The sequence below is a fragment of the Cloeon dipterum genome, chromosome X, assembly GCF_949628265.1.
Source record: "Cloeon dipterum chromosome X, ieCloDipt1.1, whole genome shotgun sequence".
Classification (NCBI taxonomy): Eukaryota; Metazoa; Arthropoda; class Insecta; order Ephemeroptera; family Baetidae; genus Cloeon; species Cloeon dipterum.
Window position 1 is genome coordinate 16,243,219 of NC_088790.1, and position 15,893 is coordinate 16,259,111.

The 15,893-nt window shown below is 38.1% G+C and overlaps 3 protein-coding genes across 5 annotated transcripts; 1 reads left to right on the plus strand and 2 right to left on the minus strand.

Moving 5' to 3' along the window:
- Positions 1–69: 69 nt before the first annotated feature.
- On the minus strand, positions 70–14,743 carry Nup37 (nuclear pore complex protein Nup37). Of its 3 annotated transcripts, none has more exons than XM_065495301.1 (7): positions 14,739–14,743; positions 2,573–2,739; positions 1,819–2,073; positions 1,563–1,767; positions 657–876; positions 444–603; positions 70–238 (listed from the first exon to the last, which is right to left on the minus strand). In XM_065495301.1, the coding sequence occupies exons 2-7, from the start codon at positions 2,714–2,716 to the stop codon at positions 146–148; spliced, it is 1,077 nt and encodes a 358-aa protein (XP_065351373.1). In that variant the 5' UTR covers positions 2,717–2,739; positions 14,739–14,743; the 3' UTR covers positions 70–145. The 3 variants fall into 3 exon arrangements, with proteins under 3 accessions (XP_065351373.1, XP_065351372.1, XP_065351374.1); XM_065495300.1 differs by lacking the exon at positions 14,739–14,743 and adding an exon at positions 2,835–2,895 and having other exon boundaries at positions 2,573–2,736; XM_065495302.1 differs by lacking the exon at positions 14,739–14,743 and adding an exon at positions 2,835–2,894 and having other exon boundaries at positions 2,573–2,717.
- On the minus strand, positions 7,762–12,000 carry LOC135946634 (uncharacterized). Its single transcript, XM_065494936.1, has 4 exons — positions 11,581–12,000; positions 9,862–10,372; positions 8,435–8,674; positions 7,762–8,370 (listed from the first exon to the last, which is right to left on the minus strand). The coding sequence occupies exons 1-4, from the start codon at positions 11,985–11,987 to the stop codon at positions 8,161–8,163; spliced, it is 1,368 nt and encodes a 455-aa protein (XP_065351008.1). The 5' UTR covers positions 11,988–12,000; the 3' UTR covers positions 7,762–8,160.
- Positions 14,744–15,215: 472 nt separating the features above from the next.
- LOC135945349 (histone H1-III-like) lies at positions 15,216–15,830 on the plus strand. The gene has a single exon (XM_065492978.1). The coding sequence runs from the start codon at positions 15,216–15,218 to the stop codon at positions 15,828–15,830; it is 615 nt and encodes a 204-aa protein (XP_065349050.1).
- Positions 15,831–15,893: the final 63 nt, after the last annotated feature.

Genomic DNA, 15,893 nt, shown 5'->3' on the forward strand with positions numbered 1-15,893 from the left:
AATTACAACAAAGAGAGCAATAATTTTTAAAATACCGTACAAGATAATCATATGAAATAAACATTTAGTGAAATGGATTTTTGCTATTTATTTGTACAAACAAAAAATATACAGATTTTTCACCATAGAGATTGGTGAGTTTTCTTCACTTTGTCGCGATTTTCCACATCATGAGCTGGTGATCGCAGCCCAAGGCTACATAAGGCAAGTGATAGTGCCACGACAGCCCATAAGCGATCTGCCAAAACAACGAATATTCAATGAGAAAAAACCCTATAAATCAGTCTGCAAAAATCGGTAAAATGCTAAATTAATTAAACCCAAAAACAGCCTCCAGATATTTTATGTATAAAAAATAGCATTAAAACCACTAAATAATCAAGGACAGCAAATTAAAACTGAAAATATCTAGAACATGGGTAAGAAAAAAGAATGGTACTCACCGGCAGCGGAAGCGACAGTTTAGGCAGCTTTGCCGTGATGTTGTGCACCTTGAGTTGATGGCCCGGCCGGCCCAGGGTGGCAATTACCATGTCGCTATTGTTGCTGAACTTAACCCAACGGCCGCCCTGCGGATGGACAGGCCTTACCTCAATTGGCTGGCTGCAATAAAATTGTTCAAACAAAATTCACTCTTTCAAGGTTTAGGATTGTACCTTGGCCTTTGAATGTCCCAAACTGTCAATTCGCCTGCGGCCAGCGCGGCAATCAGCGTGTTGTTGGAGGGAGCCCAGTGTGCTGACATGAGGGGCTTGGAGCCCGAGTCGAGCGAGATCAGCGGCTGCTGCGTTTGCACGTTGAACAACTGCATCAACCCGCTCTTTTCAGCTACCAACAGCTTGCCTGTCTCTTCTGTGTGCCAACAAACAGCCATTCCTAGGAAAGAGAATATAATTTGTGGTTAGAACCTTATTTTTTCATGGCTTAGGAATTAGCAAATCGGTTATACATTTCATTCTGTGATTTCTATGATTTTTTATATCAAATGAACACCAAACATGAGTTTGCTAGAATTTAACGCATTTTGAAAGTCGATTTTTTTTTTGTTTGTTCATAATTTTCCAATCATTTCCGAAAACTATCAAATTGATTCTTTTTAAGGGTCTAACCAATATTGTCGAAATGAAACTATCAAATTTAACGATTTTCCCATGTGTCACGGATTCAATTCAAAATTCCCGCAAATTACGCCCTTTTCAAATTGTCTCTGGTGGATTTATTTTTTTAAAGCGGCTGTGTGGTTAAAAACGATCCAAAAGATTAATTTTTCAAAGCAAACTCGCGGAAATAAATTTCCTGAAGCATAAAAAGCACGAGGGTTTGGAGGGTTTATCACCGATGCAGAAAATAAATTAAATTTTGAACTTTTGAAGCCTGGTTTTTTACCGATTATCAGCAAAAATCGACTGCTGTTACACACATACCAAAAACACAAATGAGTCTTTTAATTACTTATACCAAATTTAATGTAGCATGTTAGTTAGTTAGTTCTAAATATTATTGCAGGAGATACAAATGGCTATTTTAGTCGAGAAAAATGCCTGTGTGAAAAAAATCCGTACCTGGAGAGTTGAGGTGGAATTTGCACTCGAGTGGGCGGTAATCAGAGGCATCCCTAGCGGTCCAGACCCTGCATGTGAGGTCGTCGCTAGCCGAAGCCAACAAGCTGCCTTCAGGCTCAAACGCCACAGCATTGATGTAGTCCTGGTGGCCTTCCAGGTCGACGACGCTTGTGCTCTCGCCCAGATCCGTCTTATACACCTTGATCTGCAATCTCATAATTAGACAAAACAGGATTTAAATTTATTAAACACTCACAATGTTGTCAGTCTTGATGTTCACGTTTTGCACCGTGGAGGCGCTCAAGGCGACGGCGAAGTGCAGCAGCCTAGGCAGACCCCTGAGCGTGGTGTCGGGGCTCCAGGCGGCTGCTTGCGGCCTCTGCTTCTGCTGCAGGGTCTTTAACTCGATGAACGACACATCTCGGGTCTCCAGCACTCTGCCAGAGTCACTCAGCTGTGTGTACAGCTGAACTTTTCCACTATCCGCTGATTCTTCCCATGAGTGGTCTTCCTATATAAATTAAAATTAAATTATATCAAAATGAGAATATGTTAAAACTGACTTCATTTGACAATGTTTTTATATTAATAAGATGTAAAATTCAAATGGAATTAAAAAGAAGCAAGAGTTTTGGAGTTCGTAGTCAAAATATTAAATCCAAATACCCTATTGTATTTCTTTCACCTGTCCTTATCCTTAAATTGCAAAATAAATGCGGATTGCATAAATTGCAGGTATAGAGGTCAATACATTTATACTAATGTTATATATGTATATATTAATTATAATAAAAACAGCTTTTCCAGGAAATTGGGGTGTGTAAAATGTTTTTGAAGGGTACATAATATGTAGATACTTCGTCAACTATACAATTTAAAATAAATAAAATATTAATTTAACAAAATCAGCACTTTATACATACAATGAGAAGACAGAGCGGTAAAAACATTTTCCATGCAATCAGATCATCGATAAACAAATGGAAGAAACACAAAAAATTTACACTCACTGGAAAGAGAACGGCGCCCAGAATGATCGAGTTTTCCGTGCCGATGCAAACCAGATCCTTGGACCACGCGAAAGGCGAAAACTCAACCACGAATACTTGACTTGGGAAGTCAAATTTTATCCCGTTTTCACCGTTGGAATGCATCCTGCACAAATAATATGCAACTGGAATAATAAAATTGTCAAAACAGCAATTAGGAGCGATGACCAGCGAAAATCTAAGTTATAATTTCAAGCAAACGAAGCACACTAAGGCACTGTACCTGCAAAATGTTTTGCCGGCAAAATTCTCACTGTGCGTGTTTATTTATTTTGATATACAAGTAGTACATACATTCACCATCGTGGCGCTTGGTTTTTAAAATTTGGCGCGCTTGACACGTTGATACAGTAGAGAGAAGCAATGCAATTTGGCAGCTGACATTAAATACACGAAATTAATGCGAACGTTTGAATAAGTATAAATCACCTTATTTCGGATTTTTGTAAATAATCTAACAATAATGTAGCAGATATATAATGTTGATTTATCTTTTGATATCCGCATAATTTAATAACAAAATTCAAATATGGGCGCGAAAATAACACGATACATAATTTTTATCTTCAATTTTTTTATTAAAAATTAAATGCAAAACGCCATTCCAGATTTCCTATTACGCGCCGACCTAAAAATGAGGGTCATTAAGGCAAAACCTTTGGACTTTTTTTCTCTTTCTGGGCAACATTTTTGTATTTGGAGCATTTGGTAGACTTTGTGAATATCAGAATCTTTTTAATTCCCAACTTTATATTACTACATGTACCAACATTATCAAAATTATCTTTTCTTTTGACACGAGACGATCTTTTACTTGAGATGATCAGCAATGTTAAAGTCAAATGCAGTTTCTCGCGCCTTCAGCGCCCTTATTGTCAGATCCAATCACTGACTGACGCGTACAACCCCGGCAGCCAAACGCCCCAAATGCAACTCCCCCGAGTTATCGAGGAGGCTGCATTTGAGCTGACTCGCAGAAAGTTCTCTGAACTCTGCCGAGCAGCAAACCCCTGTGCGCCAGCCAGCCCGTAAGCATTTTTGATCCCCTAAATCGCGTGCCACAAAATAACCGTGTATGAAAATTTTTGGCGGAACTCTTTCTTTTGTAATATAATATAGGATTTCAAATAAGGACACAGTCCTCACCCAGTTGAAAAGCATGCTAACTTTGGCAGCCTCTTCTCTCAAAAATTTCAACTTGAATTCCAAAGCAACAATGATTTTTCAGGATTTCACAGTGTCAATAATTCATTTAAATGTTATTTCCTTGGCGATATTACTCACTTATTAAGCGAATTATATATAATAATAACATCTTCAGAGAAATGGATGAAATCAAAAGAATTCGGCGGAAATATTTGGATAGAAAACATTTCAAAGCACATTCATTCCATAATATTGCCGCTGTTTGAGCATGTCAGCGCTGCGAGAGGCAGGTGGGCAAATTGCTCGACTCGCGTGTCCAACAGATATTTTCACTGTCGATTATAAACAACCAAATGTTTTCCTCATTTTTTGGATTTCAAAGGCCATAATATTTTAACATGTAAGAAAATTTATGGAATGTGCTTTGAAATGTTTTCTATCCAAATATTTCCGTCGAATTCTTTTGATTCCATCCATTTTTCTAAAGATGTTATTCGGCTCCGTCCTTCAAAATTATACAAAGAATTATTATAGAAATCAGACTGATCAAACCTCAGTAGGTACAAAATCTGCAAGCATGGAGGAGTTGGAAGACCCGTGTCCACCACTCCAGTTAGTTTCGTTCAGCTTGTCAGACGTTTTCGAGAATGAGAGTTTCAAATTCATTGAAAACACCATACCACTCTATATTCCACTCGAGTAAGTATTTTTTCCATTGAATTTAATATTGAATGAGTAAAATTAACCTTTATCACACACAGGCATCACAAAATGTCCGTCCTAGATTTTGAGAAGAGTTACGACGCCTGTTGGAGACGCGCAGCTTACTTTTTAATCTGCAACAAGGGACATGGATTTCCGATGTGGAAAAAGCTAGAAGAACAAATTAAAGCAATGGATGAAACTAACCTATGCCGCCCTTACTATTCAAAAGAATTGCTCGATACTTTAACCTCGGTTAGAGCATTTTATTTAATTTTAATACGAATTCTTAAAATATTTCAATTTAAAGGATCTATTTCATGAAGGCGAAAAAGACTTTCCGGGCATTCGGCGGAATTTCCTTTTAGAGCCCTGGGTGCAAGTCCAGCTTCCGTTTCAGCCAGTGTTGCTCCATCAGTGGGTCGCTGAAGTGACATCCCAACTTTTATCGTTCGAGTGGACGATGTCTCAGTTTTACATCTTTCCTGTTCCGGCCAAGATCATGCCAAAAGTGGAAGCACTTCATGAAATGCTCAAGTCGACCCAACAAAGTGTCGGATTTCTGTTCGATTATTTACAAGTACAAATCAAAACTGATACCGATATTTACATCGGAAATATTAAACTCCTCTCAGAGAATTTGAGCAAAGTGTTGGAATTCCTAGAATTTTGGACACCATCGAATGGAATTCAGTACATTCTAACTTTAAGATCATATTTAGTAAGAAACGTGGGTGAGGATGCAGACGATAACAATAAGAGGCTAGAAAAAGGATCAATGCCGCTGAGCGAAAGGAATTTCATATACAATCCGGCATTCTGGAGACAAACTGGAAGCCACCTAACACTTTTTGGCGACTCTAGAGAAAAACTGGTTGGAGAAAAGCTTTTCCGCTCCAAGGTCTCCTCGGATGAAAACTCAAAAGGGTTTAAGTATAATCTGTACAACTTGAAGGAAAAATTGGAGATTCAGATTTATGATGATTTGATCGATTTCAACTACCTACAAAATTTAAAGGCAAATGCTTCCATTGAAGGAGCTTTAAAGGAGTTAAACAAAGCCTTTGGTGAGAATCATTTAACTAAAGCCACTTCTCTCTATACCTAATATATATTTATAACAATTTTTGCAGATTCAGTGCTGGATATACATACTGAACTAGGAGTATTCTATCCGCACATGTTCAAGCAATCTCTTATTGAACTTTATAGTTCTAAATTGAAACTGATCCACATGCTGAAACAGGATGCCAAAAATGTTCGCAACATCCCTGCTGAAGACCGCGGGGTTGAAGAAAGTCCCATGACATTTGATTTTTCTGAACCTTTCGATCTGCTGAAGACAGCCATTAAAATTAGAAAAGAGGTTGAAGGTTCCCTCAGAGATGAAGAATCCCATATTTGGCAAAAATTTATCATGGAAAAACACAAGTCGAGCGAGGAATTTTTCTCGCAAGCTTGTGACCGATTGAGCTCCAACGAAGCGGAACTTCCAAATAAGATTGCGATGATATTTCAGGTATTTGATATTATTAAAATGCATTTTCTAGGTCAATTTGATATTTATGATTGCAGTTTAATTAGTTTTATATATAGGCTGAAATGAATGGGGTGTAACCTCATTAGGCAAATATACCATTTGTGCTGGTTTACTTCTCAAAATTGACAAGAGTTGGATTCAATTCAAATTTAATTTTAATAAGGAAAAACCCATTTATTTTACATTGGGTAAATTTCACGCAGAAGCAAAATGAGAGACAAATTTTAAGCTATAATTTTTAGTCAGTGCAATTTTTATGGAAATCATAATACCACAATTGTTTTATTTATCTGGTTAATTTCATTTACAGAGTCGAATCAAGAAAATCGTAATTGACAGCATATGTTACCACATGGGAATAAATGAATCGAATAGTGAGGGAAAACACAAGGTAGTGTTGAGAGATTGGCAAGTGGTCCAGTATCTACTGCCGTGTTTCGTGGCTTTCTTTCTCGACATATATAGATTAGAACCCAATCAGGAAACGGACATGAAAAAGGAAAGGTATTTGAGGTTTGTGCACGAACTTATTAAAACCTACGAAACCGACGGGATAAGCAAATCGGCCGCATTCCACCAAGAGGACGCCAAAAATAACATCCGCAAATATTGGCAAGCATGGCCCTTAGGAGATAGCAGCGATCTATTGTTTTTTATGAAGAATTTGCAATGTATGTGCTATCCGGATATTTTCCCTTTGGATGGTTCCTCCACCTTGGGATTTTTCTCACCATTTCTTGAAGCTCTGCAGAACAGCGAAACAATGCATCCAAACAACGAGCTTACTACATCAACTTGTCTGTATTGGAATTGGCTCCTGTGGGACTTTTACAATAGATTTTATCTTGCTTTAGGCCGATCCTATCCTGTTCCTTCTGCTTACGTACAATGCATCTCAATATACGGCGTCGAAATTTCAAACTTCATTCGTACTATGCTTGTACAAGATAATGTTGTTTTTGACAACGTTCTGATATTCTTTTATGATAAAATGAACGAATCTGAGAAGACAGCGTGCTTGGAAAGACTGAAGGAGATAAAGCAAAGTGAAACCAACTTAAATTTAGCAGAAGAGATAATCAACGAAATGAAAAGCCTTACTGAGCACCAAACGTGGAGCATTGCGTTTTACATGGCAATGCGTCTTTTCGAGAAACCGTCGGCAAAGCCTGAAAATGAAACGAAACAGGAAGCTAGCGATAAAAAGGCGTATTCCAGTAACGTGGAGAACACAGACCAGAACGCAATCAAGGCATTTTACCACTTCTATTTTTACGACAGCATGAAAGCCTCGTTTGAGTTCGCCAAGGAAATAGCACCCGCCTCTTACAGTTTCGCCTTAACCCAAGTCGTCGGAGATCGAGAAATAAAGATGACAGAGGAATATAATTGGTGCTTTCCAATCAAACACTGCCGATTGTGCGGCAACCTCAGGGCTCAGGACATGATTGAAGATGATAACGAGAGTTTATTCTGCTCTGCGAATTGTCTGCCTGGAAATCAAAACACGCAATCGTAAATTGGACTCTGTGCACTTTGAATTGAGCTTTGAGTTGACCGCAACTAGACATTTTTGCCTAGATCTCATGAAAATGTATATACAATGTAACAACGAAAACATCCAGAAGAACTCTATTCTTTTATTTTCCCTCTAAGTTTTTTCACCTCAATTTGCAAGAATATAGTACAATGTTAACTGCTTTCTTGTTTGGATGCTTCATTCAGTATTATTTGACCTTTGTGAATAAGACAAATACATCAATTGGGCTCAAATTTTTATGAGAATATTAAAATTAATTAAATATGTGGCAGTGTTACACAATCATTATATCAATATCACAGAATGATATACAGCGAATTCTGTGACTCAAACTATTTTTATGGACTAAAATTGCTTGACCGTTTTTAATAGATATATCATATTATTTCCATTTAGCTCATAATTATGTTAATTTCCGGAAAAGCTTTTATTACGACAAAAGCAACTTAAAATTATAAGTAACAGCAGCGTGGCCTTGCAAGCAAAGCATTATCTTTGTGTTTTGTTAATTTCAGATTTGTTCAAAAACTAAAGGGCCATAAACTTAGATGAAGGGCAACTAGTACCCTGCGATGACTTTACTTTTATCAAACATTATTTAAACAAATGTATTTTGTATTTTTAGACAGCCCTCGAAGCGTTTAGACTGGATTCCACTATTTTCAAAACTCGAGCTTTGTCCACCCTGCTCAGTAGAATCTCATCCCTCTGAGTGAAGCGTAAGTATCTGTTTTGGCAGTCATTGGCCATGAGAGGCGAACAGCCTTGACGGTAGTGATTCACCTGCGCCACACTTTGGTCTGCAACTTCCATTCGCTGAGTTCCCGGAATCTGTAAGAACAAAATTCGCGCTGAAACACGCTCACGACAAAATAATTTAGAAAAAACTATGCACCAGAGTGTGTAAAGCGTAGTGGTTGAACAAAGTGAGCGTACGGTCCGTGGCGGCGAAACTTTTATACGTCCCTGTCGTTTCATAAGAGCTGCGGAAAAGGAGGTCCAAGGGAGAGGTGTTCGCAGCGGATGAGAAAAAGAAAAAGTTGCGCACGGCGAACGAGGCTGGACTGCGATCGTGGGTGGCGACGAGGTCGGCCAGCGTCTCTTGCCACGAGAGGTGCTTGACGGGCACCAGCACCTGCGGAATATAGACCTCACCATATATTAAGCACTCATCGCAGCTGCACAAAAATAAATCTTTAATTATAATTAAACAAAAATGAGTTTAGCGTGATTAATAAAAGACAAAAAATGACACATTTGTAAGGTTTTTCGGGTTAGCAAAATTTGAAGAATTGAGTGTAAATATATATAGTAGGCAAAACGACCAGGATTAGACAAAAAGACTGCATGTCCAGTGGTTTTTCCAGATATTTCTGAAAATGAACTCCACTTTTCTGCACTTGTTTTCGAGCCGTTTAAAAATATGACATTTTAAAACTGGTATTAAGAACAAAGAAAAAATAAGAAAAATCCCAAGGAAACGGAACTTTTCCAATTTAATTTTAGTATTCTGTTTTGTACTCTACGTGTGCGACAGGATAAAATTAAAACAATACAACTCGAGAATATTAAATAATTTTAACTGGTGTGTTTGTTTTTATGTTGCATTTAAGGAGCTAATTAAGAACATTGAAGTCTCATTTTAATTTAACCTTGTCGTATTCAACTTTCAATGGCCAAAACAAGTAATTTTCAATTCTAAAAACTAAATAAAAATTAGTATAGTGGTAAATTTGGGAAAATAATGTACCCTCTTAGCTTTTCCGGTAATTTGTCATGAATTTAAAAAAAATATTCTTGTCTTTTAATCTAGAAAAAACTGAAACAGACAGTTGTGTGAACCTTGGAAAAGACCGCCATAAAGTAAGATGGATTTCAAGCCTGTAACATTAAACTAGCTCATAATTTTAAAAGTCAAAATTATATACCTGAAAATTATGTATAATAAATTTAATACGGCATGCAAATTAAAATATTTTAACTTGGAAAACGCAGATAAATTCAATGCATGAGAATTACGGTAAAAACAGTTAAGTTGTGAATTATATAATATGTTAAGTGAAGCATCTCTTTATGGCCGTAATTAACTAAATAATGAGAGTCCGCTAGTGTAGTTAAACCACTCCTTCACTGTATGACACTCTTTATGGACCGAGGTGTGCATTCGTTTTATGAGCCATTACGAGCGTAAAAGGCACAGCGAAAACCAGTTCCAGTTTTGGCGTGTAATTTAAACAAATTCATCCATTAGTAATTTTCTCCATCTGTCTTGTGCTTTTACAAAATACACATTGGAAAAAATATATGCATATATTCGCTCACCTCGTCCACGTCCAAGGGCAAGACAAATTGGTGCCGGCCGATGCTCCTGTAGAGGCAGTCGTTGTAGGACACCAGTTCAAATCTGCGTTTTTGCCACAGTTCACTGAGGTCAGACAGCAGCAACCCGGGCGGCAGGGGCTCGTCCACTACCTCGACCCGGTCACTGTAGTGTTTCAGCAGTCGTTGCACTTTTTCGTCCACCTTCTGCACGTAAACGAAGAACTTGGACGCGCCCAGAGCTCCGTTTATCTCGATCCACTCGGCAATCTGACGCGAAATGTCATCAGAGCGGCTAGGAAAGTTCAGTCCTTTCACGCACACAGCCACTGACACCTGATTCGATGGCTCACTTTTCACCCATGAAACAACGGGCAAACGAGGGGTGGTTTCGAACGCTTTCTGGAGGGATATCGACACAGTCACAGGCTGCTCCAATGATTTTTTGTACGGGCAAGTCAGGAGGAAAGGTCGGAACGTTGTGTTCGACAAGGGCGCCTTCCATTCGGACGACCTGATAAGAAAAATCAGAACGAAACAAACTTTTAAAGTTGGAGATCGTACGTGTGTTTGCTGTCTGACAATTTGTGCATAAAAGGCGAGAACTTTTGAAAAAAGTATAGCTGTTAAAAAATATTATCAGCAGGAATATCACGCTATAATCATCAATGATCGCGATTGTAAAAAATTTTCAGTTAAAATGATATGATAATTTAAAATAATCAAATATTTAAAAAGAAAAAACGAAATTTAGATTGAATTTCTGTAATTAATTTTATTTTTGTTTTAAATCATGCGTATAGTTGCACTTTCCCACTAGTGACTTTTAAGTGCGCATTTAAAAAATCTGCGCCAAAAATTTATATTTGATTTTTTTGCAATTTTATTTTGTTCCCAAATTTAGCCCATTACTTCAAAATTTTCTGTACAAACACATCTCTCAAGCTGAAGTGCAGGCTATAATTTAAAACAAATATTTTTGAATCCGAAAAACTGGTCATTAAATTAAGCTAAAATGGAATTGGGTAAAAACAGTGCAGTAAAATACACCATATGACGCAACAGCTACTATCACAAGAAAATTAATTGTTATAACTCCACTTTTTTAATTTTAATACGTTTAAAAAATTACGTTTTAAAGAGGAATGATACTGCTAAACCCCGATAAATCCTTATTTGCCATCTATTTTTTAAAGTCAAAATTGACCTAGGTATATAGCACGGCAAATTTTTACGAAAAGTGTGGCTCCAACGATTGCTTTTCAAATGGCGAGGACTGTCTCACTGCTTGAAATCTTATTTTATTTCACACACAAAAAATCACAGAAAAAGATCATTTGCCATTATTGGATAGATTTCAACAGTGTAGGCATTGAAATCCGCCAAGGAAATATGATCAAGCACACTAAATTTCGGTTAAAATTGACAAAATTTCAATTTTAATGGAAGCAAGGTCATCTTTTGATTCTTGCGCATTATAGAATAAATTGTTAAAACTAACAATTTGAGTGTAGACAAATTCTTATTTAAGCCAATAATTAATTAATTTATTTTAATTTTTGCTTTGGATATATCAATCTACCTTAACGAATGAACGGAATTGTGGGGTTACATTGAAGTAGTAAAAGCACTTGAAATTCAAGACCCGAGTTTGAAAGTTTTCCCAGGCATATTTAAATAAAACGATCACTTCGACTGTCCCGTTTTCTCCCTCCAACTGACCATATCTCCGTGGGTAGCACCTTGGCAGCGTGCACCTCGCGACGTCCGTGAAAGCGGAGGCGGCAGAAGAAGTTCGGCGGCACCCTCACCCCCCTGACCAGGCTCAGAAGGCGGACGGCGGGCAGGTGTGGCACTCTGCGGTCGTCGAAGGCCCTGAGGAGGAACAGGACGCCGTCCAGCGCAAGCCACCCTTCCGCGTGCAGCGGCCCGTCGCCGTTGTCGTCACGGGGTGGGCCGCCAGCGGCGAGGGCGGCCGAGTGCTCCGCCTCTGCCGAGTACGCGACGACCGACCTGACGATGAGCCGCGGTGCAGACTCCGGCTCTTTTTCCTCGGCACCGCTCCTCAGCACCACGAACAGCACGCAGAGCGGAGCGAGCAGCGTGCAGACCCACCGCCGCCGCATCATTCACTGCGAGAGGAAAGCGCCGCGGCACAAAGTTTCGCTTGCTTGTTCACTCCTCTCGCTCCCGTTAAGTTGCGCGGTGCAACTCATTCAGTCCGAATTGTGTTACGTTTTAAAAATTTTAATTTAGCAATGCATTCAATTTCTATAGAATCGAGACCAAAACGCCGCTTGACATAATTGTGGTAATTGAATATTAATTTAAATTTACTATTTTCTGTCGTTTTTTCGCGAATTAATATATTGTTCACGTGAAAATTTTTAGTCTTTAAAAACGCAAATGCTAGGTCTGACGCGGTATATATAACCATTTTTTACTATTCAAGTTTTTTCAGTCAGTGTAAGCAATTAAAAATCAACCACCTCTAAAACGCTGGTATAGCAATTTATTTATTAATTTAATTGTTATACAAATTTTCGGGATTAAATACCAACTTTATGCCGACAGTTAATTAGTACTAAAAGTTCAAAAATTAATGGATAATTTTCTTTCATTCCACATTTGAAGAATTGTTTCAAGAAAAAAAGAATTGTAAAAAAAAAATATGGAAATTTTGTTAAGCTAGAAAATATTTATTGGAAAACAGGAAAAATATTCCAACCAGGAATGTTTTGTATTTTTGTATTAAATCACTTATTGTGATGAGAGATTATTTTACTTTGATTTTATTTAATCTCATCCTTTTTTATTTTCCATTATATGTATTATTGCTACGGTCAAATAGGAACGTTAAATAAAGGGACAGTTTTTTTAGTTTTAATTTTACTGTATCCTCTATGGAAGATATTTTGCCAGTGTAAAAATAAAAAATATTTTATGTTCGAAAATGGAAATAAACGCGTGTGATCATTTGTGTTGCCATACTTGTTTTTATTTTAATACATTTTTTTGTAAGAATTTTACTGGAAATCTTTTCTGGAGGAATTTTACCAGCCAAAATGAATATTGAAGCGATAAAGAGAATATGGAAAATATGTTGAATTTTGATCATTTTAAACTAAAATCCAGACTGAATTGTACATTTCGCAAATTTTAACGTACTTAACACGCCTTCAACGACTGTTAATAGTTCTCTGCAGCTAATACTGTTGTATGAATTTAATTTAGAAGGTAAAAGCATTTCTGATTTTTAATGAGTACTGCGGGGCAGAAAAAGCAAGCTGTGCAAATCGGGAACACGTCACAGTATTTTTTGCAAATTATCCACTCTGCATGCGACCACTTTTTTATTTATTTTCATACCAGAGTAGCCATAATAAATTATACACTTTTAAAAACCTATAGAATTTTTTATAAATTTTATTGTCTTTATTTCCACTTTGATTTATTCACCGTTATATATAGACAACAAGCAAATGCTGCACATTTTAATGCGCAGTTTGACAGAAACAAACGATCGGTCTCGTCGCTGTGCTATTGTCTCTTTCATTCAGTTTGTTAGGTCTTGTCGCGCGACATTATGCAATGTATTACGTATGCAACTGTTAAAAGTAGCGTTTTTATGGGAAAGTGGGACAGATGACAATCTCTCCGAGTTGCTGAGCACGACAGGCGCGCTCTTATCATGGGTAATTTATGCCATACGTGTGTGAGGAGAATTTTGGCTTACAAACACACAACAGTAATTTTATCCAATTAAAATTATTTATATTTTTAGCTATTCGAATGAAATCAAAATTTCCTCGTTCCCAGGCTATTCAACCCGAACCGCGTGTGTGTAGCTTGATGTTTAATGAGATGCTGCGTGCGTGCATGGACTGTTTGTTTCCATCATCGCGTGAGAGTGTTTTAATCTGCTCTCTGCTCTGCTGTGTGAGAGTTTAATTGAAATGCAAACAGTTCGTGCGTTAGGTCGCTCTTTATTTTTCATTTTAATTTAATTGGCCTGCTCACTCACCATTTGATGTCCAACCATAAACTCTCACATATACTATAGCAAATTGATGCACGGTTATTTATCTGCAGCAAATGATCGTCTCCCATTTATAACACAAATCACCATGGCTGCGGTGAACGTTTGCGTTGAATAAACTGCTCTTTAATCGCTTCCGGTACACTCAAATATCGCTGGTTTAACTCTCATTGACTTAACACACCGATGTTTATTTTATTTAAATCATTTAATTAACTTATAAATCGTTTGGACATGATAAAAAAGCACCCACAAAGCAATTGAATTCACTCAATCTGCTGACAGGTGAATAAATGTTAAGAATGTGGAGATAAGAGAATCCCAACTTTTCTATGAATGCAATAACTTCCAAGAACTGGTAAAAGGTAAAAGGAAGGAAGATTTCATCCTATAATCTAAATATTCACCGAAAATTTTCATTTTACATTATTTCAACATTAAATTTAAGCGGTAACTTAACACGCAGTGAAATTTTTAAAAATTATGCTGGCATGAATCACAAGAGATTCCTAGCGAAGAAGTTAAAAATCATTTCAAAATTTAATATAAAATTACTTCTAATAGAAAGCTCAATATTATACTCAGTTAAACTTATCAAACTATTTTGTCTAGATTTCGATTATAAAAATGGGAGTAAAATAAATAGCTAAAAAGGCTGCATACACTCAGAACAATAATGACAGACAGATAATATTGCATTTAATTTTAAGCTTAAATATAGCGAAAAATGGGGTAATTTATAAGACACAGCTGCTATTTGAATCAAATCCTAATAAACTCCTAAACCTAATTACTAAATTGGCTGATTATTTGCTTTCTAGTGTTAGAAATAATTAATTTTCAAAATGATTTTATGGATGAAAGAGACAAACGGGTGCGAAAGCAGCTTCACGCTGACGCTTACAAATACGTTTAAATGGTGTTTAGCAAGAGTAGCCAATAAATGACAAATATTCTGGTAAAAGTGACTGAAAATAATATGTCGATGCGGAAGTGTCGTAAAATTCTAATGATTGCAAAACAGCAAAAAAAAGTGGCAATTGCTACTTTTAATGGTGCGTCTTAAGTTGTTTGACCTTGCCGTTTTACATTAGTTTTCGCAGCAAAACATCTCATATTAGGATAGCTAAGATAGCTGCAACGCAAGCAACATGTTCCATTTGTGCGATGGGGAGAGGCAAAAGGTGGTGGCTTATTTTCCGTGCGCACGCGGCGGTCGCCAGCAACCTTATATAACCTGCGGTCCTGCTGTCAAAAATTATTAGTTTCGCTCCGCTTCGCAAGCAAACGCAACCTCGCTCTCAAAGCAAACGCAGGCATGGCCGATGATATCGCTGACGACCCGGTGCCCAAGTCCCCCGTTAAGGCCAAGGACCCACTGGCCAAGAAAGCCGCCGCCGCCTCCACTCACCCCCCGACGGCCCAGATGGTGAACGACGCCATCAAGAGCATGAAGGAACGCGGAGGCTCGTCGCTGCGCGCCATCAAGAAGTTCATCGCGAGTAAGTACGAAGTGGACGCCAAAAAACTGGCGCCGTTCATCCGCAAGTACCTGAAGTCAGCCGTCAATAAGGGCGACTTGGTGCAGACCAAAGGCAAAGGCGCGTCCGGCTCTTTCAAGCTGAATCCGGCCGTGAATGAGAAAGCGAAGGTAGTCAAGTCCAAGAAGCAGCCAGCGAGCGAGAGGGTGAAGCTCAAGACTGCAGGTGGCAAACCCAAGAAGGCCGCGGCCACCAAGGAGAAAAAAAGCATGACTACAAAAGTTATGTTGAAGAAAGGGGCAAAGTCTTCGACAAAGGAGAAGAAGGTCATGGCCAACAAGCCCAGCAAGTCACCCAAGGAGAAGAAGCAACTGACCAAAAAGAAGGCCCCAGCCAAGAAGACCCCTGCCATGAAAACCTTCCTGAAAAAAGCCGCCGCCAAGAAAGCATAAGCCTCGTCGACACCTTCTCAAAACCAGCCCTTCTAAGGGCTACCAATTAATTCAGCTCAAAAG